This window comes from Trichoderma breve, chromosome 3 (genome assembly GCF_028502605.1).
Source record: "Trichoderma breve strain T069 chromosome 3, whole genome shotgun sequence".
NCBI classification, from domain to species: Eukaryota; Fungi; Ascomycota; class Sordariomycetes; order Hypocreales; family Hypocreaceae; genus Trichoderma; species Trichoderma breve.
In genome coordinates this window covers 2,871,747-2,894,310 of record NC_079234.1, presented here as the reverse complement: position 1 = coordinate 2,894,310, position 22,564 = coordinate 2,871,747, and the positions used below count along the sequence as shown (strand labels likewise).

At 50.4% G+C, this 22,564-nt stretch overlaps 2 protein-coding genes across 2 annotated transcripts; both read right to left on the bottom strand.

The window, feature by feature from the left end:
- Positions 1 to 14,419: 14,419 nt before the first annotated feature.
- T069G_05287 (fibronectin type III-like domain-containing protein) lies at positions 14,420 to 17,256 on the bottom strand (the record flags this gene model as incomplete). The annotated part of the gene is made up of 8 exons (XM_056172497.1): positions 14,420 to 15,773; positions 15,824 to 15,990; positions 16,084 to 16,213; positions 16,281 to 16,384; positions 16,462 to 16,684; positions 16,760 to 16,923; positions 16,991 to 17,073; positions 17,136 to 17,256. 8 exons carry the CDS (start codon positions 17,254 to 17,256, stop codon positions 14,420 to 14,422), a joined length of 2,346 nt encoding a protein of 781 aa, XP_056029355.1.
- A 2,072-nt stretch (positions 17,257 to 19,328) lies between these two features.
- On the bottom strand, positions 19,329 to 20,911 carry T069G_05286 (g-protein alpha subunit domain-containing protein; the record flags this gene model as incomplete). Its single annotated transcript, XM_056172496.1, has 5 exons — positions 19,329 to 19,673; positions 19,738 to 19,996; positions 20,074 to 20,231; positions 20,436 to 20,620; positions 20,794 to 20,911. The coding sequence occupies 5 exons, from the start codon at positions 20,909 to 20,911 to the stop codon at positions 19,329 to 19,331; spliced, it is 1,065 nt and encodes a 354-aa protein (XP_056029354.1).
- Between the last annotated feature and the right edge of the window lie 1,653 nt (positions 20,912 to 22,564).

Here is a 22,564-nt window from a genome sequence, read left to right as displayed (position 1 = left end):
CTTACCGACACCCAAGCAGCGACGGCGCTACGATAGCTGCGTGCGGGTGGCACCCCGTTGCAATCGCGGCCTTGTAAGATGGCGAGATGGCCCGTCGACCCAATCTCGCTGAGATACTAACTAGCCTAGATCAGATGCCTCTTTAATGTGGATCTTGATCACGCCAGGTCAGGCGAGCCTTGTCCGCTCCTGGTTGGTTCTCTTCTGGTGTTCAGAGTAGAGTCCCTCGTCACTGGAAAGGCAACCCACATCGCAATGCTCATCAACCCATTCGTGACAGATGGCGACGCGCTACAGCTTCCTTGGCTGCAGGCTGCTTTACTGGATTTAGAAGAGTGACTTTTTGGTCTTGCTTTCCCTTCGGACCTCCTCTCCGAGCGCTACCTGCACTATCCTATCTGATCACACCAAGGGGTGACAGCCCAGCGGCAAGCTGAGAGATGTGGAAATGAGCATTCAACAGGGATATGCGATTGGGCTTTACTTTACGACGTTACCATGAATCGTCCGCCAGAGGCATTTACACATACCGCTTAGGACATGAACCTGGCTGGACGAAATACACTTAGTGGCACCGATATGTATTTTGCCCAGCTGACTCTGAATATCGACAGCGCTCAGGCCATGCTGATCGATCAGCTAGCCATTGGATAGCCTCAACACATCGATCGCGCTCCATCTCTATCATCGTGGGGTGCGATTGTCAACAATATCAACACATTACCTCAACATCTTGAAGCATGGCCACTTGGTGGACCGTGTTACTCTCGCAACCCATTCATCCTCTCCAACTTATCAACCTTGTGTTGGCTTGCTCGTAGCACATGTGCATATTGATCAGCCGTCTTGTGCAACCTACAGGATACATATGCGTATATGCGTGCGACGACCACCTTGAAAGTCTAAATGACAGATGCTCAACACACGCTCCAATCAAGTGTTATGACCCGAAGTCTGCAGCAATTCTTACTGGTTTGCACTCATTATACAGTCTCTTCTGCCGTGCATTGTCGCCTGCAACTCTCCTTGATCAAATCAGAAGCACATCATGCTCCATTTGTCCTGCTCGCTTGGCTACAACTAGTCAAGTCTCAGGGGAATCGGAGTGGGCGCGAAGAAGCGATCATTGATTGCCAGGTTGCTTACCCCTTCCCTCCTTTTCTATGTTACTGATGCTACCACTATTGTTTGACCAGCCTCAAATCTCAGAATTCCAGCCCATTCCCAGCAGCTTGTCGCATCATTTCCACAAGGTGTGCCCAGGTTGCAGAGGAGTTCGGTGAGGGCCACTAAGAGCATATTCTCAGATGCACGAGGGGACGGCAGAGTATCCCCTGGTTTGTTTGTTCATTCACTCACGCCGGCTTCAGTCTATGAGGGCGTGATATAACCCGCTGCATGCATTTCCTTGAACAAGAGTGTTTCTGCACTGCAGGATCAGACGGTACTGCTAATACCGCCACTGCTACTACCCAAGACCTCGAAAAGGCATGGGGGTAGACGCAGGATGGCATCCACAATGAAGCACTAGCTTCGATCTCGCCCCAGCAACTGCTCTTCGACCACTCGATCCTAGCCGCTTTTCTTTACATCTTGAATAACTGGCTGAAGAGATGCAGAAGCGTTATCTGCACCCATACTGGTACACTGTTTGCGCGCGCGCCACATAACAATCAAGACGCGGAATTGGCCAGCCACAAAATGAGTCACTAAATCCTTCACGCTTCATTTGTCCATTTGACTATGGTTGGATGCAATATCTGTCCAGTGCATTTACCCCGGCGAGTCCAGAACGTGCAGGCCACACAAGCGTGCTCAGGTTGGCACACCTCACCACAGCCTCCGGTCCTTGTGCCGCCAAATCGACCGACTTGCGGAACTCGGAAATTTTAATATATTCAAGCATGGCTGAACCTTTGTGGTTGGTGCAGCCAACTGAATCACAAACTTGCTTGTGCGTTACCTCTCGAACAGACAGCGGTAATTGAAGAGGGGATGCGATAAGAATAGCCGTCTGTTTGCACCACACAGGCTCTATTCGGCAGATGTTCAATGCTTTTCCAGCCCTACGGAATGAACCAGAATCACTTTTGGCAAGTTTCAAAGCTCTAAACGCCATATAACAACGATATCAATCTGGTTCGTATCGGTTGCTGCGCAGATGGTCCTCAAAAAAAGATCTAGGATACGTCCATCGAGTACAAGCGGCAGCATTCGTCGCTTTCAGAAGACTCGACGACAATCAGCCCTCAGGATGCTTAAGTCGCTTGCTTCTCTAATTTATTTTCCCCTTCAGATAACAAGCCATCTGGCTGCCGCGTTACAGCTGGAAACACCACGCAAAAAAACCAAGAGAGATGGGCAAACATGAGGCCTGCTCTGTTGCATCCTTATAACTATATTCAACTGTGAGCAGTTACACTAAGACCAACCAACATGCATGACTGCATGGCGTTTGCCCAAATGCTTGCTTGGGTCAATCAAAAGCAATGGCGTACGCCGAGGTTTCAGGACATCACGGCTCGGCCAAGGCTTGCGTACCCGTCTCTAGTCAACGCAACTACTACTATTACCCAGTACCTCGCAACACACGGCAAGCCAGTTTTCGTCGTCATAAGACGGGCAAAGCGGGGTTGGATATATTGGCTCGGTCTGGAACAAGAGCGCCTTGCCCTTTCACAAGGGGCTCCTCAGCTCGGCGCAGACAGCATCAACAAGAAATTTGCTTTTGGCTGAGCAGGGACCCTTGCCTGGCCGGATAAAGCCATTCATGGGCCAATGGAACACCCCACAGGTGTCGGAATCGCACGTGGCGTGTGCTTCTAGCTTCTAGGCTGGGAGGATCGAATATTCTTGCAGTTCCGAGCGCGCAAGGCGCCAAGCACAAAACAGTCCACTTTTGACTAAAGCAGCGGTATCGTTCAATAGCGCCGATTCTCTGTTCTTGATGGATCGATCAAACGGCGTCCCACTCGAGAGCCACTTTTACGTCGCTTTTTTTTTTTTTCTTTCGATCACACGCACACACGCCAAACCACTGCGCCCGACACGAACCTTCTCCATCGCAAGCCCGTTTACGAGTCAACGAAATTAGCATGCATTAGTCTGTGTACAAGCCATGATGGGCCGCTACTCTGTGCCTTCGCCCTCGTACATGCACGTCTTGCGCACAATCACATTTAATGTGATGAGTTTTTGATGTTGTTGCTCTTATGGTGATCCTTCGCCTCCTTCTCTGCCCTGGCGGCTCTCTTTGTGCTGGCTGGGCTCGGCGGCCTTTGCCCCGATGGAATTTGGTCACTTGTCGGCCGAGAAAGAAAAGAGAAGGGGGGAAAGGTGCGACACCGGGGTCCAACACTAACATGGCCCGCCACGGCGCTGCGAGACGTTGAGATCGGGGCTGTCGAGTTGTCGAGCTGCCAGGCCGTTCAGTAGCAAGCGAGGATCCGCTGAAAATAATAACAGCACCTCGTACTCCGTACTTGATGCGCAGGACATTGCTAGGGATCATCTCTCTGGATATTCCGTATTCGGCACGTTTCCTGCCTAAGCGAGCATGTCTCTTTCTCCATTCTTGCCCCTTGAGCACGATGGCGACCTATCCGGGCTGCAAAATCGGCATCAACAAGTCAATTTAAAGGTCATCTGCAAGGCCATCTGCAAATCCATCGAGCCCTTCACCCGAAACCCCCCAGAAGACAGCTTGCCTGCATAAAGGGAGTTGAGAGCTCCACCTCTTCACACCATGATTAAATCTTGGTTGTAATTTTATCAAATCGCTAGAAGCACCCGTATAGCAATTTGCTCCGTGGCAATCATTAAAGTAACACTGCTACCTGTACGGAGTAGTATGATCTGGATGTCGATGTGGTGTGGCAGGCAATTTGCCCTTCACTAGCACGCCACACAAGCTTGATCCGAAAGATGGACCATTTCCAAAGCTGGAAGCCTCCGCCGAAGAAGAGACAGATCCTACCACATGTACGGGGTGAGGAGAGCATGGCGTGTTGGTTGGGGCATCTTACCGAACAGCATGCGTATACGAATATGTGGGCTATCATCTGAAAGTCTGTACGCTGCCTGACTAACTTTTTGCTGGTCGGCAAATGCAATTCTCGGGCTTTCGGGATATTTTCATGCATGGGGACAATTACGCAGTCCAAAGTACGGCCGGCTCACCTCCATATCCAGCATGCCATTCCTCCACACCTCCTTTCTTCAGATCCATTTGTAACTGTCCCAAACGCTCAGGCATGTTGGCTGGGGAGTATGGAGCTTGATTGTGGCAGCATCTTGGATGACCTCGGCGCTACCACTTTCCATAATGGCAATGCATGAAGGGGGTAGTGATATGTGGTCGTTCTCGCAGCAGGGCGATATGTGGAATACTTGCACTTCAGCCATGTCCATTTGGGCTTACGGGTAATACTGGGTATGGTGATCGAGAGTTTGTATATTGGCGTCGGATGACACCACTGCTTCCCATCTAACTCTCATGACATGCCTGCTTCGATATGGGCGTGGCAGCTGAAGATGGGCATGGGTAGTATCCGCGGTATTCTCAGTCCATTATTAGTATATGACGCATCTCCTCCTGCCTATTGCAGAGGTCTATTGGGATATGTTGCCCTTTCTGAGTTGAGTAGCTGACTCTCTTGATTAGAGGGCGCGAGGGACCGTGCAGCTGTGGCAACTTCTGACGAAGGATTTGGTCGTTCGATCTGGAGTCTGGAGGCATGGCCAATCTTCCCAGGTCCATACTCTGCCAGCTTTGATTACGATGTACAGTGCATCTTGCTCGTATCAAAAGAACAATAAGCTTCCAGGTTTCGATAGGAAGGTTGGATGCCTTGCCGTGCGTCATCATGACTCGAAGATCCCGTCGAGGTTTATTGTCTAGCACCTAACCTGTAGGATGAGCGTTTCACCACGGCAAGACATGTCAGAATTCTAAAAGCCGAGCAAGATGTTGTCTCCTAGCAGAGCAGATCTCGAAGCTAACTTGATTAGAGACTGGTCTTACACTAGGTGACCGCTACGAGTATCTTGAGTCAGCAGGAAAAGAATCCGCGAAGAAAAAAAGAAAGGAGTGAACTCACACCGACTTGCAAATCCGCATCGTGTCTTTCTCTTCTCACCTTGTTGCCGGGCCAGATGCATGAACAAAATTCCAGCTAATGCTACAGTAAGGCGACACTAGCCGCGACTGCAAGGAGAAGCTCTAGCTCGCTTGCACAAGACCCTCTTTCATGACAGCTAGACGCCCGCGCCAGTGGGCAGCTCTGACTTGAAGTTCTCTGAAGGATGACAAATGATGGACTTGAGATCTGGCCACGATACTAGCACAATCAGATGCGGCGGGGGGTTGGAAGCTTTTCCCAGCCACCATGCCCATGCCACGCTAGTGCAAATTGCTGGGAGAATATCACGCCAAGAAGGGCGAAGCTCGAAAAAACAAAGGGGTATCGCATCTCCTTGGAGTCTTGATACTGGCACGCCCCTTCGGCAACGGCCGGGTAAGTCGACGTTTTGGTCAAAGGACGATTCCCGATTCTGGGACGCTGTAACCCCCGTGTGAGATTTCTTGGCTTATATCAGATGTACTCACCGACGTTACTCAGACCACAGGCTACAGTGCTATGGCGATGGCGATGGCGATGGCGATGGCGATGGCGAGAAAGAGGATAACGTCCGCACGCCTAGAGCAAAAGCAAAATCAACGAGAAGGAAATGGCAGAAGAAGGTGGAGCGTAGCCGACCGATCGTCTGATCTGGGAGATCGGCCGTTGTCAATACATGTACATACGCCGTACTCGCTTCGCGCACACATACCGACAGACTTTGGCTGGATGCAACTGGCAGACGCCCTACGTCCAGCCCTTCGGCGTGAGATTTACGCTCCGTGTGACTGATCGTAGATGGATCAGATGGGCCGATTTCCTGCTGCGAGGGGGGAAGACTAAGATTTGGGGGTCGAGGAGTGGTTCTAGAGGAACGGGCAAAGGGCCTCTCTGCTGACCATTCCAGGTCTTCGATTTCCCAGGCTGGCACCCTCAACAGGCCACATTCTGTAAATAGCGTCGGAAGGTCCCCAAGCTACCCATCCCTGTGGTGGTGTTGCTGAACCCCCGGATTGAGGGGTTTTGCCCCTACGAATTCGGGAGGGGGGTCGATTAGCTTTTTGGGCTGGTGGGCTGCTTGCGAAGCCAGAAGGGCAGCGAAATTGAAGGGCTCAGTCTTTTAGGCTGCAGTATGCATCTGGAGCCTAGAATGTGGGATCGAGGTCGATGAAATGACGGATAATCTAGCCAAGTGTTGGGGGAAGGGATCCCGGCGGTCATGATGTCAAGACTCCGCTGGCCGGCAAAATGCAAAAGGCAGCGCCCACGAGCATCTCCGGACTTGTGCAGGGGTGGTTTTTTCTCCCCTTCACCTTTTGCGCGTCAGGTCGACGACCGTTGCCTGTTCTGGGCTAATACCACAGTACAGTATTGGAGATTTAAGAAGAAAAAGCCCGCGTAATTATGTGGTTGGGAGCCCTCTCTGTGTGATGTGACGCATCACTAATGATATCTGGGCTTCTCTGCCACTCGCCGCCACACCAAGGTAAGCCCAGCGGATGCGTGAGTGGTGGCCGCTGTTCTGCAGACGGGAGATTTATTTTCAGCCATTGCGAGAGCGCGGCTGTGCCCGTCCAGATGTCAGCCGGACAATGTGCGATCCTACGCATGCAGAGACATGCCCCCAAGGAGTATCCTGTACGTATACGGAGGGCCGTGTAAGAGTAAAAAAGGCACTCCCGTAAGAAATATCCCCTTCTCAGATTTGGAGCCGGGGGATGGGGGAGGGAGGACGGATTGGGAGTATTATGGCGAAAGTGACGTGTAAGATATGACAAGATGGAAATAATAACAATGTCAAACGCCAACCCCGTACTCCGTAATTTTTTCCTGCGCTGTTTTTGTAATAGGATCATTTAAATTAACAGAGAAACCCGGGGAGCTAAAAGGTTCCTGAGCTGGGTTGCCGAGGAAGAGAGGTTCCGACGGCGTATTGTTATGAGTACATACAGTACAGGCTGACTGAGGATGGAGATGGATCAGACGAATGAGGAGAGGAAATAGGAAAAAGGCAGATTTCCACCCCTTTTTCGTTCATATTCTTCTTCTTTCTTTCGGGAGTGTTTTGTTCTTACAGATGATGCCGACACGCCTCGTTGCAGCCAAACGTCGTCATCCTTCAAGCGCCCCCAAAGCACCAGCACTGCAACTGTCGCAATATAACGTCTGGCGTACTCCATAGCATCGAATAGAGAAGAGGCACTACTGCACCAGAAAGCAGAAAAGCACGTACTAGTAAGTGCATGGGGCGGAGGCTTGGCGCGCAGCTTTTGGACGAAAAGAATGAGATTGTTCATGCGCTGCCCCGAGGGGGGGGACCCAGTCAGATTTCTTCGTCTGTCCGCAGCAGACCTCACGCCATTCCGTTGGGTCTGATTTCTTTGGGTTCCTCTTTTTCTTCGTTCTTGGCTTCTTGATTCGGATTGGTTTTTTTAATTTTGCTTCCTCGAGATTTGAGATTATAAAGGTGGGGGCTGGAAGGGGGTGAGATTTGCTGTTCTGCTTTCTCATTGCTGGGCTTTTTGTGATTTCATTATATGTCTACCTTGCCCATATCGTACTCGTAGGTGTAGCTCTTCTCGGCGGTTTGCCTCGAGATAGATGTGCAAGTTGATTACTTATAGCGCTACGTTCTCTTGGCACAGGCTGGATTCCATCTCGGAAACAGGGGTACGTTCGGTATATAGGCAGTACAGCATTAGTAGATTCGAGGTAGATTCGAGGCACGGCAGATCGGGAGAGTTACTTGCGGAATACCCAAAAGCAGCAGCGGGTTACGAGGATATTTTTAGCGGCCGGTGCATCTTTATTTGCCATCTTATTTGGGCGTCTTTGTCAGAACGACAAGCTTACCTAAGGCCCCCAAAAGAGGCCGCGCACAATGTGGACAAACACAGCAACTCTTTCTTACTCGTACCGTCTCTACAGGGCCAGGGAATCTGAACTGCAAGGTACCTGGCAAGTACAGCGCTGGATCTCTCCTTGTCTTTTCTCCTTCTCCCTTCTATCCACACGCCGTCAACTGCGAATTTCTTCCCCATCTTCCATCCTCGACACCCTCATCTGCGGCCTCCAAATAAGCGAAGGCCGAGAAGGCTGCTGCCCGTCAGCCCGCGATTTGCCCTGTGCATTGTCAAGTCAAATCTCGAGGTCGGCCGGCGTCATCCTGGGGGCATTGACTGGCCTGCGACCGCCAATCATTCCACTGCCAGGCGCGCGAGTAAGTTTTCTAGCTTTGTCGACCTCGGGTCCTGCCACAACGTGACGAGTCTCTTTTCTGCACGCTCTTTCATCTTTTTCCTTTTTTTGCTTTTTGCCAAGTTTAGCCACCCTATTAAGGAGGCTCTGTCGACCGTTGGTTCAAGGGGTGCCAAGGGGGGGCTGATACGACGCCGTTGGCACTCGTCGCGTGGAACAACCGGGTCATCGACACCGTCTAAGCTTGGGCCGATCCCATGTCGATATACTACGGCAGATTTCCCCCATTGGGACTGGCAAATATGGAGTTGCTGTCCTGACGTACGGGATACTTCGCACCCATGGCGGCGTCGTGCTGTGCAGCTTTCACCCACGGCATGTGCTCTACGAGTATACTACTCCGTATACGCCAGCATGGGTCAAAAGACACACTGGGCCGGCATCGCAAGAAAGAAAAGAGCCTATGTGACGTGCGTGGAAATTGCGTCTTCTGCGATGGTCCAACGCCCGGCGGTGCTGCTCAACTCTCCGCGTCTCTCTTCCCTCCCACCCCTTGGAAAGAGATGAGCTTCATCAGGCCGTGACGATGACGCATTGTTTGTGCTCGATGCACACCTGCATGCATATTGCATGGACGGAGCACTGCTACTACGGCTGCATTCGTACTGTTTGATCAAGCGCCAGTGTATCGTATACGAGTGCTTTGGTGGTGCTCGTAGCATTTGCGAATCGGTACCGGCATGGATCGGCGGGAGGCTATATCGACCCACTCACGCGCTGGCGATGGGCTGTGATAACTCTGCATGTGCAGAGTTGCAACGGCAACCCTCCAAATTCAACCGTCGCTGGCAACCCAAACGCCACTAGAGAAATCTTCTGGGACGCGGTCGATAGCGCCGCCCGGCTTCGTAAAACACAAGCTAACCCCGCCATCTCCAAACCAAAGGACGTGATGGGAGACAAGACTCGAAACCGATGGAAGCTGACGCTGATCACGGCACAAGGATCGTTGGAAGCGTATTATTGCGCTTCTCCCTATCGGCAATACTGCATCTAGCGATTCTAGCCCGCCAAAGCAAAAGCCATTGCAGAGCTGGGCCAAACTCACTTTTACAGGCATCGCGGATCTGTTGCCTGTCTCCCGCTGCCCTCTCAGCCTTACCGCATCAATAACAAAGACCGAATCCCAGCAAGCTCCGATGCTACGCTCCAGTTCACTGAGACTAACGATGATACGAAAACGGCAGCCTCATTTCATCTCTTGCTATAATATCATGCCGTACAGTACTACTTTCAAGGCAGCAGAATCATCTCGGGGAGGCTCCGTTGGTTAATCAAGCCGGGCTTCTTACGGTATCGTTCTTCCTGGTTATTCAGCAGGATGTGTTTTTGGAAGCATGGAAGCAATGGCTTACGGTCGTCTGCCTCGGCCAGAATCTCCCCAGGATACATTCCCTGAGCCAATGGCCTATCCTCCATGATTTCCCATTGCTTCTCCACAACCTTTAATGCCTTCTCCACTTTATATCCATTGTCATCTGAAATCGTACCATTATTTACCGGTCCCAATTGGCAATTTAGGTCGGCGCCAGGCCGAGAAGTGCTAGTGACGTCTGAGGGGATCGTGCGGCTTACTGCTGCCTCTACAGTACAAATGCAGCAGGACGCTATGACAGCCAGTACGAGTACTCGTATATCGATCCGTCATACTGCTAGTACGAGAGCATACAACATGCCAAGAGTGGAAGTGCTATGAGGAATAGTAATCGTTCCTTGTCAATGAAGTGGATGGCCCTATTGACAGCTCCTGGGCGGAACACGGTCACTCCGGTGCATAATAGGCAAGAGAAAAGTAAGTTAGTGCGATCATTCCTCCAATGTGTACTCCTTACTCATGCACAATCCGGATCACACGGTATGAACACTGCGAGCTTGCCATGGAATCAAAAAGGGCAATCACGGGGTTTGTGGTGGAAGTGATACGAGGCACGGAGTAAAGATTCCAGTGTCACGGTCGATACATCGCAGATTCTTTTTCACGCGCTTCGATTCGTTCCTAGATCGCGCACGAGGGAGTCGAAAGATCTCGCTTCCTACTGACAAGGACAAGGGACGGACCGACATCATCAGCTTGGGATACGCTAACAGGGGGCTTGTACGAATCGACCTGGGCTCTCCGACAACCTTGTCGTGCAGTTCACGGTGCAGATTGGTGCTCCGTAGCATCGGTCAGATCCCTCGATTCTCGGCCAACCTTGGCTTAGTTGGCCGAAGGGGGGTGCGAGCACATGCAGTCCAGCGGCCTCGTACAGTACATCTTCGTACATGCGCAGCCGCCAAAACCAAACGCCGGCCTTATCGGGTTTGCATCTCTCTGCCTTGGGGAGGTATGCATGTGCGTGCCTGTACTCCGTACGTCTGTGTGTTTTGTATGCACGCCCGCATCCTGTATGCAGGCCTTCTGGGAGATCACACGGACAAGGACAGCTAGGTTCAGAGCTTATTGGAGGCTTACCATGCAATCATGGCTCCCGTGTCTCTGTTTTACCGACCAGTTCCCTCTCGTCTTCTCAAACCCAACCGTCTGAGTGGCTTGAAAAAATGCGTGTGGTTGCTAACCTCGAAACACATTGGCTAATGGGTGAGATGGGTTCGCTGCTTTGTATTCGTGTGTGCCACAGCTCCATCCAGTGTGGAGCGATTTAAGTGACAGCTTCATCCGATGCCATGGAGAAGGGTGACGGCAGCTCACTGCTTTGCGCGCAAAATTCCCTGGTCCTCGTTAACCCCTAGCCAATCCTGACCCATCTGCCCATCTGCTCATCTTCTCGTACTTTGCACACGTCCCCTTGTTAGTGGACAAGCTGACATGACAAGCTGTTAGGATTGGCGGGTATCGGCGCCCATCTTGTGCGCAGGTGATCTATCTAGGTTTCGCGATTAGCCTTCCTTGCTGCCTTGAACTGAGGCTTTTCTCTCCCCCTGATGGGTGCCTTTTGAGAGCTGCTGATGGTGGCGGCTTTGCGGCCTCAAACTTAAATCTACTCCTGTCGAGTTGATTGGTGTATAGGCTTCCAAAAAGCTGATGGGCCGTCCCGCGCCGACGCCTGTTTCGTTCGCCCTCGTGTGTGCGGAAGAAAGTCATTGGTTCGCTAGTATTGAAATCATGATATCCGTGTGATGCAGCATTTCGCATTTCTGCCTGGTCAAGCGGCCATTTCTGCCTCTAGTTTTGCAGCAGGATAGCCCGGGCTCCTGCAGGCTTCGTTCACACCAAATCACCTGCGGCGAACAGACAAATCGAAAGAGAGAATGAGCCTCGTGCTCGATGACTTTGTAGCCAAACATGGCGCTCAGATGCTTGATGGCTTTCGCCACCCCCAGAGAATGCAATTCGTCGTGAGAATTGGCTGTGTCTGTGCAACAAAACCAAACTCCACTCAGTCTTTTCTGCCAGCATCTCCTCGGACGCCCCCTTTCCTAGGTAGGTAGCAAGCCTAGGTCAGAATAACTGCCGGCCGCTTACGCGCCGCAGCCACATCACATCGGGGCAGCACCGGATTTAGTCTCATCTGAAAGCATCATGTCACATTTGATAGATGCTCGAGATATCCTGGCCAAGAACCTCTTCCTGGGCGTTGGACTGAGCCTGATACAAAGACACACCCTGTGCGGCCCTTTTGTCTTGTTCTTTTCTTTCGTCCATCTGTGCCCGGGCTTCTGCTGTACCCCTGCCGTTTCCTCTCATTCGGCCTGCTATTACTGCAATACCACTTGCAGGTGTATTCCTTGTGCTGGTATGAAGAAGACAGGCCTGCGAGTCCATCAAGCGAGTCGTCGTACACAGGTCTACCTGAGGGAAGGACTGTGTATGGGCCAGCACCCCATGCTGTTTGCATGATGCTATTTCACAAAAGCTTTCGGAACGTGGCGATACTTATTGTACAGATACTCCGCCATTTCCCCTCCCCTTGTAATCGACGGGCTCTTCCGAGATACTAGCGAGGCGACAATTACGGATCAGTTTCAGCGCTGCTGCGGCAGAGAATCGGCGATAAAGCGGGTGCAGCGAGCATCATCTAGATATTGATCAGGCATCACCACCACCACTACGGAGTTCGCAAGATGTGAGATCGCCAGAGTGTGCTACACCACTACGAGACTTGTTCGATGAACTATTACCAATGCAAATATGGGGACGCAGCGATTGATCCATACACACTGCCGTTCCGAGACACGGAATCTAATGGAGCGGCAGCCTTGAGCCGCTAGTCTGCGCTGCGAGACTCCAATATGACTAGCGATGAGAAAATCGTACGATTTTTTCGAGGCGTGGGGGAAAAAAAGACATGTTTGTCCGGAAGTGTCTTGGGCTATTTTTCTTTTCTTTTTTTCTCCGCTGCTTTTTCTTTTTCTTTTCTCTTCTGCGTTGGGTGCTCCAGCTCCTCCGGACATCGGCAGCCGTCATCTTTCCCCAAAGAAGCATCGTGTGTCCACCGGAAGCCGCTCCCTAAGACTAACAGCGATTATATCCCATGGCCATGGTAAGGGGTGCCCTTGAAATCGGCTTTGCCGAAAGAGTCTTGTCCTGGGTCAAGGATGGGCCAGCCTTTGAGATCAAAAAGTCATGGCCCCCCCCCCTCCCCTAGCCAGAATCTTTGCTGCCCACGGGCTGGGAAAGGAAAAAGAAAAGAGGGAAAAAGCTGGGTACTGGGATAAAGTAGGGGTGGGCCTTGTTGTTGGCTCTGCCCGCTGTCAATGATGCCGATCGCTTAAATCTAGCCGCACTGTTCATGTTACAGAACAAAGAAGCCAACAGAAGCCCGGTCTCTTTTTTTTGCCTTTTGGACTAACTGGGCATGACGGAGTCTGGAGTTCCGGTAGGAGGCTTGCTTATCAGGGCCAAGCAATTTGCGACGGAGGCCACTTTTTCTGTTTCGAGCAGTAAACAGTTCATGCGATCGTCGATCGTGTGACTTTTTGTCCGCACCGGCGGCCGGGGAGGGGGGGGGTCCCTTTTTCTTTTTGCCTTGTTCTTTTTTTCTTTTCGTTCTAATCTTGGTCGTTTCTGTGTTGAGAAGGCGATCTATGATGGAACAATTTAGGGCGCGCCACTCCCCTCCTAAATTTACTCCATCATCTATCTAAAGCAGCCGGTCTCCCCCATGTCGATGGGCAAAGCCGCCGGCGATTGGGGACGCAAATCTCACGGCCGTCGGGGCATTCTGCATTGAACGTAATCTCGTCCACAAAATATTGGAGAAGGGAGAGGAGACCCATTGTGAAAATGGGGAACTATGGAGAAAGAAAAAAAATAAGGAAGCGTAAGAAGAAGAAAAAAGCACCGAAAGTGCTGCTTGTTAGTGATTCTTTTCTAGGAGTAGCAAGTAGAAACTCGTATACTAAATAGTGATACTCCATACTCCTCCATACTGTAGCTCCATCTGACTTGTAGTCTTAGTTGTAGATGATGAGAGAGAAGGCGTATCGGTCGGCGATTGGAAGCGGAACATACCGCTATGGGCCGCATGAAAGACGACGGCACATGACACACAATGCTCCATGGCAATCGAAGCTGCGATCCGCCCCTTTTTTTCCTTCTTTGATGGTTTCCATTGCTTCTGTAGATTTGCCAAGATGTCTTACAAGGGGCATACGAAGCACGAGTAATGTGCTATTGTAGACGAATTATAATAACACCGAGCGGGGAGGCTCCGAGCGTTCGTTGAAGATTCGAAAACGTAAAAAGCTGTTGGCACTAGATGAGCCCAAAGGCTCTCGGTATAACACGGAACACAAGTAAGGCGGTGAACATGTCAGATACGAAGCACCGCTCAAACTCGGCGTCAGCTTGACTACTCAAGTTGCCTATTAGAGCCGATGGACCACTTCCACGTAGTACAAAGCAAGTAAATACGATCTATCCAATAGACGGTTAGTTGCTGCCTTCTCAGCTCGCTTGAAGGAGGAAACAACAACCTTCTGGCAGCTGTATCTACACATGTATGTACCCCATACAGAGCTCCATTCATCACGCAGCATACCATTTCGCCATACGTAGTACTTGAGCTGCATCTGGAAGTCCGCTGGCCTTGATTCTCTTATAAATCCATCGTCCCATTCAGGGGAAGTCGTCTGCTGCTGCTCCCAACGTAGAACTTGTAGTTGCCCTTCTGCAACTGCCACTTCTGTCTCTCTACGCTCCACACGCTCAAATCTCTTCTTGTGAGATGGAATGTCACCGACTGTGTCTCATTAGGCTGCAAAAAGGGCTTTTCAAAGCCGCGAAGCTGCTTCGCCGGAGCTCCTGGAATACCAATGTAGAGCTGCGCCACTTCAGCACCAGCAACGCTGCCTGTATTCTTGATGTTTACGCTGACGGTGGCGATTGCATCCCAGAGATCCGTTTGTCCGCCGCTGACAATAGGGCCACCCGGCCATGGATACGTATTTGCCCCCTGAATGTAGTTGATGGATATGTTGGAATATGCAAAGGTTGTGTAGCCGAGTCCAAAGCCGAACTCGTACCGAGGTTCAATGCCCTTCTTGTCAAAGTAGCGATAGTCAAGATAAACTCCCTCGTGGAAATCGGCCTGGGGAAAGTTGACGAATTCGCCTTCTGGCTCTACTGGATCGAGAACATCGCCATAATCAGATTCATTCTTCGCCACTGTGTAAGGAAGCTTGCCGGAAGGGCTGGTATCCCCAAAGAGAAGTGAAGCGAGTGCTGGCCCACTCTCTTGACCTGGCAAATGGGCAAAGATGATTGCTGTGACGTTTGGATGATCAACAAAGCCGTCTACCAATCGAGGCCCTGCGTTGTGGAAGACGACAACGGTCTTGCTGCACTGGTCAGCCACTGACTTGATTAGGGAGTCTGTATAATCATCTCGGATAGCAGGACGGTCGTATCCTTCGCAGGACCATGCGTTACCAAAGACAATGCAGGCATCAGAACTGGGCTCAACAGAGGGCTTGTCAGATAAGAAATCGTTGAACACAGCAGTGCCCTCCTGGGAAGCCCTCATCTTCAAGGCCTCGAACGGAGAGATTGGGAGTGCCGGCGTGATGGCCCCGGAGCCACAGCCGCCGAACATGGTGCCATTTTTGCCAAAAGTGGCCAGCCCATTATCAGAAACATAGTTTGAGTCAAGCGCCTCATTACCCGAGATCCAATTTTGGCTGTAAAGTAGATTTGAAGAGGGATTAAAAAAGTCTGGAGTCTTGGCAGAATAGCCAAAGAGGGAGAGCATGCGAGGCGACTTGAAAGGGAGAGTATTCTTTGTGTTTTTGACGAGGACGTGACCTTCAATGGCGCCATTCAGAAGAACGGGTGCAGCGGCAGGATCTCGCCCGTCAACAATTGTATGGGGATCTAGGACATTAGAAGGCATGCCAACTCCCGGCTTGGGGAAATCGGTGTCCTGGTTGAACTGATACCAGGCGGCAATGACTCTAAACGTATATCAGCAGTTGTAGAGTTCAATAACGATTAGCGCCATTACCTTGTTGCCATGTCCGTCACTCGCGACTCTGGCAATGAGCCATTCTTCACGGCCTCAACCAAGTGATCGCCCCAGAAATCGCTTGCACCGGGCATGGCCACGTCTAGGCCAGCTTCCGCGGTGGCAACACCTGCGTGTTGAGCGCCCCAGTCGGAAACAACGAACCCCTTGGTTCGAACAATTTGTCAGTGCCACCATACAGTGTATAAGAGGGGGGGATTAAGAAAAGATAAGAGGGCCTGAGGATAGAATTTACACACCTGGAAGCCGAGCTCAGTCTTGAGAAGGCCATTCAAAGTCTTGCTATTGGAACAGCCGTACGAGTTGTTGACACGCTGGTAGGAGCACATGATATTTCCACTGCCTGCTCTCACAGCATCTTGGAAGGGCCTGGTAAGAGGCGCTGATGATTAAAATTTGACCATAGATGGCTATCAAGGGAGCAGCTCTTTCTTACCATAGATATACCTCGTGCATTGTCTTATCGTCAATGTTCGAAGAAACAGAGGACGTATTTCCTTCTGGATTACGGTTGGTCTCTTGCTCGTTGCCGATGTAGTGCTGCAAACGTATCAGATGTCGTGCTCTAGGATCTAACATCTCTGCTGAATGACGAGGGCTATTGGAAGCCGACTTACCTTGGTACTAGTAATAACCCCCTGCCCCTGAATGCCAGAAACAGTCTGAGAAACCAAGACGCCAGACAGCCAAGGATCGACAGAGATGCCTTCCCAGTTTCTTCCACCACGAACAATACGCCAAGCAGGGCCAACGACAGGGCCGAGTAGGACATTGACGCCTTTCTTCTTGAACTCTCCACCCATGGCAGCTCCTCTCCTAAAAGCCAAGTCTTTACTCCAGCTAGAGCGTGGTCAACCTGACGGTGTTCTTCGACTAGATAGCCGGAGTTTGACTCAAACTGAAAGAGCCTCTTACCTAGCACCCACATGAATTCCACTGGGAAAACCGCTAACAAAATCTGTATTGCGAAGCCCATTGCCAGCATCACTGAGGCACATGCCCGGAAACTTCAGACGCTTGATGGCAGGAATAAAGCCTGAGCAAGTAGACTCAACTGTAACACCTGCTGTAAGATTAACCTAGCAGTAGGTCAGAAATTGGATTCACTTGTAAACGGCTTCTAAGTCTTGTAAAGCCTCCCCTTACCTTTTCTTCTAAAGTCATCTTGCCGACCAAGGCCTTGGCCTTTTGGAAAGCCGCCTCCCACTCATTGCCGCCCACCATTTCAGCTGTTCAGCCATAGTATCAATATCAGAATATTATATCTTTCGATCAAGCTGTTGGGACATACGCGATGGATAAACTGGCGGCGATTGGCCGTAGAAATGAGTATCATCAGTGATGACATCTGCAGCGGCGCCCGTCCAAAAGGCGAGGCCCGCAAGTAGGGCGATGTGCCTCATTACTACCATGATTTCGATTGATCGCAAAACGAATATCAGTGCTGAATATGCGTGTCTACAACTGGCGATTGAATACGTCAAACGTGAAAGCGATTGGCTCTAGAAAAGAATCATTCGCGCGCTCGCAGGCTCAAAGACGAAAACCTCATTGAAATTGCAGAAAATAACGATGCCGACAGATCTTCTATTACGAGTTGTCTTCACCGAAAGAAACAAACAATTCCATGCTACTCGCAGACGGCAGTCAAAACAATAGGAAGAGTGTAAAGAGGAGAGAAAAGAGGACTAGAAAAGAGGACTAGAAAAGACACGAGAAGAGGGGGAAAGGAAACAAGTTGATTTATCCCCGTCACTGATCTAAACAGCCGTGAATTGAGACATGCATACAAAAAAGCTCCCTTCCATTGTTCCGTGCAACTCGAAAATCAGGTGCCCCCCAACCGGCAAAGCGGCAGCTCTTTCCCACTGGCTAAAAGCTGATCAACTGCCTACTAGGTATGTAACAATACAGCAGCTGCCGTAAACCGCAACCGCAACCGGCCGTTATTGCTTGCTTGTTTACATAGGTACAAACTTGGAGCTGGGTGTGTGTTGCCTTCCCCGCAAAAGCCAGACGAGAAAGATGGCGGGAAGGAGCGCAGCAGCCGATTGGCGAGTTGGCGAAGGCTGGGGCCAATGAGGGAGCTTGGAGCTCTTCTTTTTGCTTGGCGGAAGGTGACCCACTGCAATGACGATTGTGTGCATGACGTTTTGTAGAAGTACCTCCGTACCGTGATGTTGATGTTCGTTTTTATGGGTTTTGCGTGGTATTCATGAGTCAAAATACGAGGTTATGTTTATCTTTACGACGCGTTTGTTTTCTTAGACATTGGATAAAAATAAAAGAGAATATCAATAAGGGAATAAGTGAGAATTGGAAAAAGAAAAAAAAATCAACTGAGCGAGTAGCAATTGCACGTTTCGATCGTGCGACCTCCGGGTTATGAGCCCGGCGCGCTTCCACTGCGCCAAATTGCTTTCTAACCTGCTGCGGTTGTTGGTAACGACATCGTGCTCAATCCAATTATGAAGAGAATGCCGAAATCACAGCAATCAAGAAATTCAACTTTTTAAGACTGTCTCAATTTATGTTACAAAATACGACTTGCAAAATTGCATTTTAACTGTTCGGTTGCATCCTCAGATATTGGTAGCTCAAACATAACGATTTCTGCAATAATTCAGGCACGCATCTGCCATGCTTAGACGCACATGGACCATCTGCCTATCAATCTGCCACGTGCTTTCATCCCGTCGTCGCGCTATCCATCTGCACGTCAAGTACATTATAAAAAAAGGAGAGAGAAAAATTCAGGCACACTTTTCAACTTTATCTGCTTGCAATTGCAGACTGATCAAGTCTAGTAATGAAAATAAGAGAAGACTTAGGTATCACTGATGAAAGGAAAGAAAATATATAATATCCACCAGTCCTTCATTTGTCCACAGGATTCTGGTTTCCCCTTTTCCACCTCTTCCTCATTGCCCTCCCATCATGTCTTCTTAAGATATCAACTTCAACCCTAGTAACGTAAACTCAAGCAGGCATCCTCCTTCTTCTCATCCTAGATTTCAACAGTCCTCCCCCTCCATCCCCTCCATAGCCACAGTATAGACTGGCCGGGGGAAATATACAAAGAAAATAAACAAAAGGTTCAAAATAAAATAAAAATAAAATAAAAAACACGGAAGAGTGGCATGCCCCCGCTAGTGTATATGTGAGACAAAAAGCAAAAATGCAGCTGAGAAGCTTTGGTGCCGATGAATAATGAATGTGAAGCCGTAAAATGCCATAATCATGCATGAAAAGGGGGGCCGAGTCGACTCAGGCAGCAGCCCTAAACCTAGGTGTCAAAAATAAACCGGTGGTCGAAGCGTGAATCGAGATCCAGGCAGGTAAAATAACGAGTAGGCGACGATAATAACAACATTGATGGAAAGATGAAAAAGGTGCTCTAAATAAGTAACCTGGAAAAACACAAGTGTTAATAATCCACGCTACCACGCACTGTAGCAATAGATTGAAAAGTACGTTAGGGACCTTATAGTATTAACTTTTTGAGGTTTCGCTGGATAATCATGTCTTGGACGGAGCCCATTGTGATTTTCAGCAGGTTTGTGTCGGTGGCATTTGTGAAATGGCCGTAGATTTCTTTTTCGGGGTTCCTGCTCAGAGCTCGGAATTTGTCTAGGAAGTATTTGCTGGCCGCCTTGTAGTCGTCGTCGGGTCCGTGATAATCGGTGAATCCGTACTTGGAGATCGGGCTCTTGGGTAGCTTCTCTTTGAACAGATCCATCTTGTTGAGGAACAGGATCAAGGATGTCATGGTGAACCAGTGTGAGTTGGCGATGGATTCCCATAGCATCAAAGCCTCGTTCATTTGGTTCTATCGTCTCATGTCAGTGCATCGCGTATCGTTGAGTAGATCTTCTCTTGCAATCAAAACTTACGCCATCCTTGTCTTCCACGAGACACTGATCGTAACCACTAATAGCAACCAGGAAGAGCAGACAGTTGACATTCTCGAAACAGTGGATCCACTTCTTTCGTTCTGATCTCTGGCCACCGACATCAAACATACGGTATGTCAGCTGGCCAAGGTCAAAGACGGTTTCTGTGATACCTGTAGTTCTCAATCGAGAGCGGAGCAGATCTTGGTCATTCGGTACGTAGCCGTCAGCCCATATCCGGTCAATGTCTGTAACAAAGCTGGACGGGAGTTAGCCATTTCGCTGCAGCTAGATAAATAACGTTGCAGCTGCCTAAGCAGCAAAGGGTGGACTGACTATGTGAGGTTATCGTGTAAGGCGTATTCATTGCCCTTGGCAACTGCCGCCAGCACTCCGCTGTCTTGCCATAGCGCCTTGATAGGCTCTAGGTAGTCCTCAGGCATGCCACTGTCTGGGCTGATTTCGTTGTCAACCAAAATGTGAGCCATGTATTTCTATAAATAGCATGCGCGTTAGTAAGTGTTTCAGGATATTGAGCTGTGTAGCACCCTTATTGCTCTTCAGTGCGATATGGCATTGCGTCCACGGATAGCGTAACACAAGCACAAACACGGGGCTGACGTTAGGAGCATAGATAGACACATGCAATGGTTGTGCAGCGATAAGGAGGGGGCCGAGGCACGGTGGTGATTACAAACCTCGTTATCTGGGCTGTCATATTCGATTCCAATCTCGGACATGGCCTCGGAGATGGTCTTGAATGACTGGACAATGTTGCTGAAGATGACTGGCTTGAAATCAAGTCTTTCGCTCTTGTTGAAGCCTTGAGCATAGATAAGCTTCATCTGCTTCAGAATTGTAGACTTTCCAGACTCTCCAGCACCTATAGATGAGCGCGTTAGCATATTCAATTTTAGAGCAGCAATTGATGCTATGCCTTTGTCCATTCCATTGCTGTCCATTGCTATGTTATCTTTTCCCCTAGCAGCCGAAGCTGGAGAAAAAAAGCAAAAGGAAAAGAAAAGGTTTCAGCAGGATATCACAAGCAAGACTTACCCAACAGCAACAGCTTGACTTCTTTAGCCATGCGCTTCTCCTCCTGGCGGATGACCTTGTCCAGCTCTCGCGAGCGAGCCTCGCCATCTTCGTTCTTGTTCCGAGCGCCGAAGCACATCGTGGCGTTCTGTGACCAAGGATTGGCCGTCGTGACGGTCTAAATGGTGTATGTGATGTGCAATGGCTGAATCGGCGGCCGGGTCGTGAAGTCGCGTTCACGGAAGCGGCGGCCTACGGAGAAGGCTTGAATCAACGGGTAGCGGCAGAAATAGCGGCTACTTTGTCTTTTCTTTTTTTGACGTATGTGCGCAAGTGTGTGCGTCCAAGGCGTGTCAGTTTGCAATGGCAAGATTGTCGCTTAGCAAAAATGCTACCGTGCTGCCAACGTTCGATTGGGAGGGAAATGCGGTGCTTCCCGGGCTTTCTCTCTCTTCGCCCCTTTGTTTCGCGGTCGTCTCTGTGCTGCGCGAAAAGGCCCCTGTCAATCTCGAGTCCCTGTCGGCCCGTCGCTGTGTAGGGTCCGTCAATCGTCGCCGTCCGTCGTCGATCGGGGTGAGGATCAGGGCACGGATGGAGAGGAGAAGAGAAGACGGGCTTGGAGAAAGAGGTTTGAACTACCAAGTAGGCAAGGTTCAAGTACAACTAAGCAAGCAAGCAAGCCAACGACACTGAACTTACACTACCTTGCCGGACAGACAGCACTAACACTCGGCAGAAAAGTGGTGACCAGAGGTACAGTACGAGGAGAAGAGAAGAGAAGAAAATGACAAGATTAAACCCTTTGCCGTCCCCCGTTCAAAAGGCGCCGGGGATGACAAACTGCGACAGCCTATTGTGCCTTTGGGGGGATGGATTTCTTACAGCAGTCAGTCTAAACAACCTGTATTGAGCAAGCTGCTGCCGAAGCATGGCATTTGCATGGGGGCCCTTGGCGGTTCTTTCTATGCATGACCGGGGGGTCTCTAGTGCCTGCGGCGGCCGAGCCTGCCATCGAGCTTCTCTTCGAGACACCAAGACACTCTAGCGTCCTTCGACGCTACGCTACAGGGGGCGAATAAGGGGCTTGTAGTGGACAGGCCCAGGAGATACTTCTGTACTACTCGACAGGGATGGGTGAGTACTTGATAAAGCAGAGGGAGAGTCGGCAGAGACCACCTAGTACGCTTATTAGGCACGGCTACCTATTGTATCGCTGTCCCACACAGAGGTATTGTCTGGGTCTTCATCCCGAGTCGACAGCGGAGTAGAGTGTACCGCCCATTCTTCATCTGGATTCCAGTTCGGGCCGTAGAGGATACCAGGGCAGAGCCGGCCATTTGCGGCAAAACGCATTGAACAGGAGTGGCGGAACCAACGCCCCCGAGGTCGCAAGTACCAACCGCTGCTCAATCTCGACAGCAGCACAGGTACACAGTACCTCCGGCTGCGTACTCCGCATGGCTTCCTGTAGCTTTAGGCCTACCACCTGAGTGCCACGGAGCTCCTCATCTTCAACTCCATTTTAGTGGTCCCTGCATGCGGCGCACACGTTTTTCCACACCAAATGCTGAAGAGACATTTTGCCAACTACCGGAACGGCGGATCAAGACGACTCGTGGCATGACCTGATGAATATGGGCAATCCCTGCGCGCGTGCCGCCGTGCGGAGCAAAATGTCATGACGGAGGCAAAAAGATGTTGTCAATATGATGAAGAAAATTTTGAAGAGAAAAAAAAAAATAGAAAAAGAAAAAAACAAGAGCCCACAGAAAGGGAGATGGAACTCCGGAGA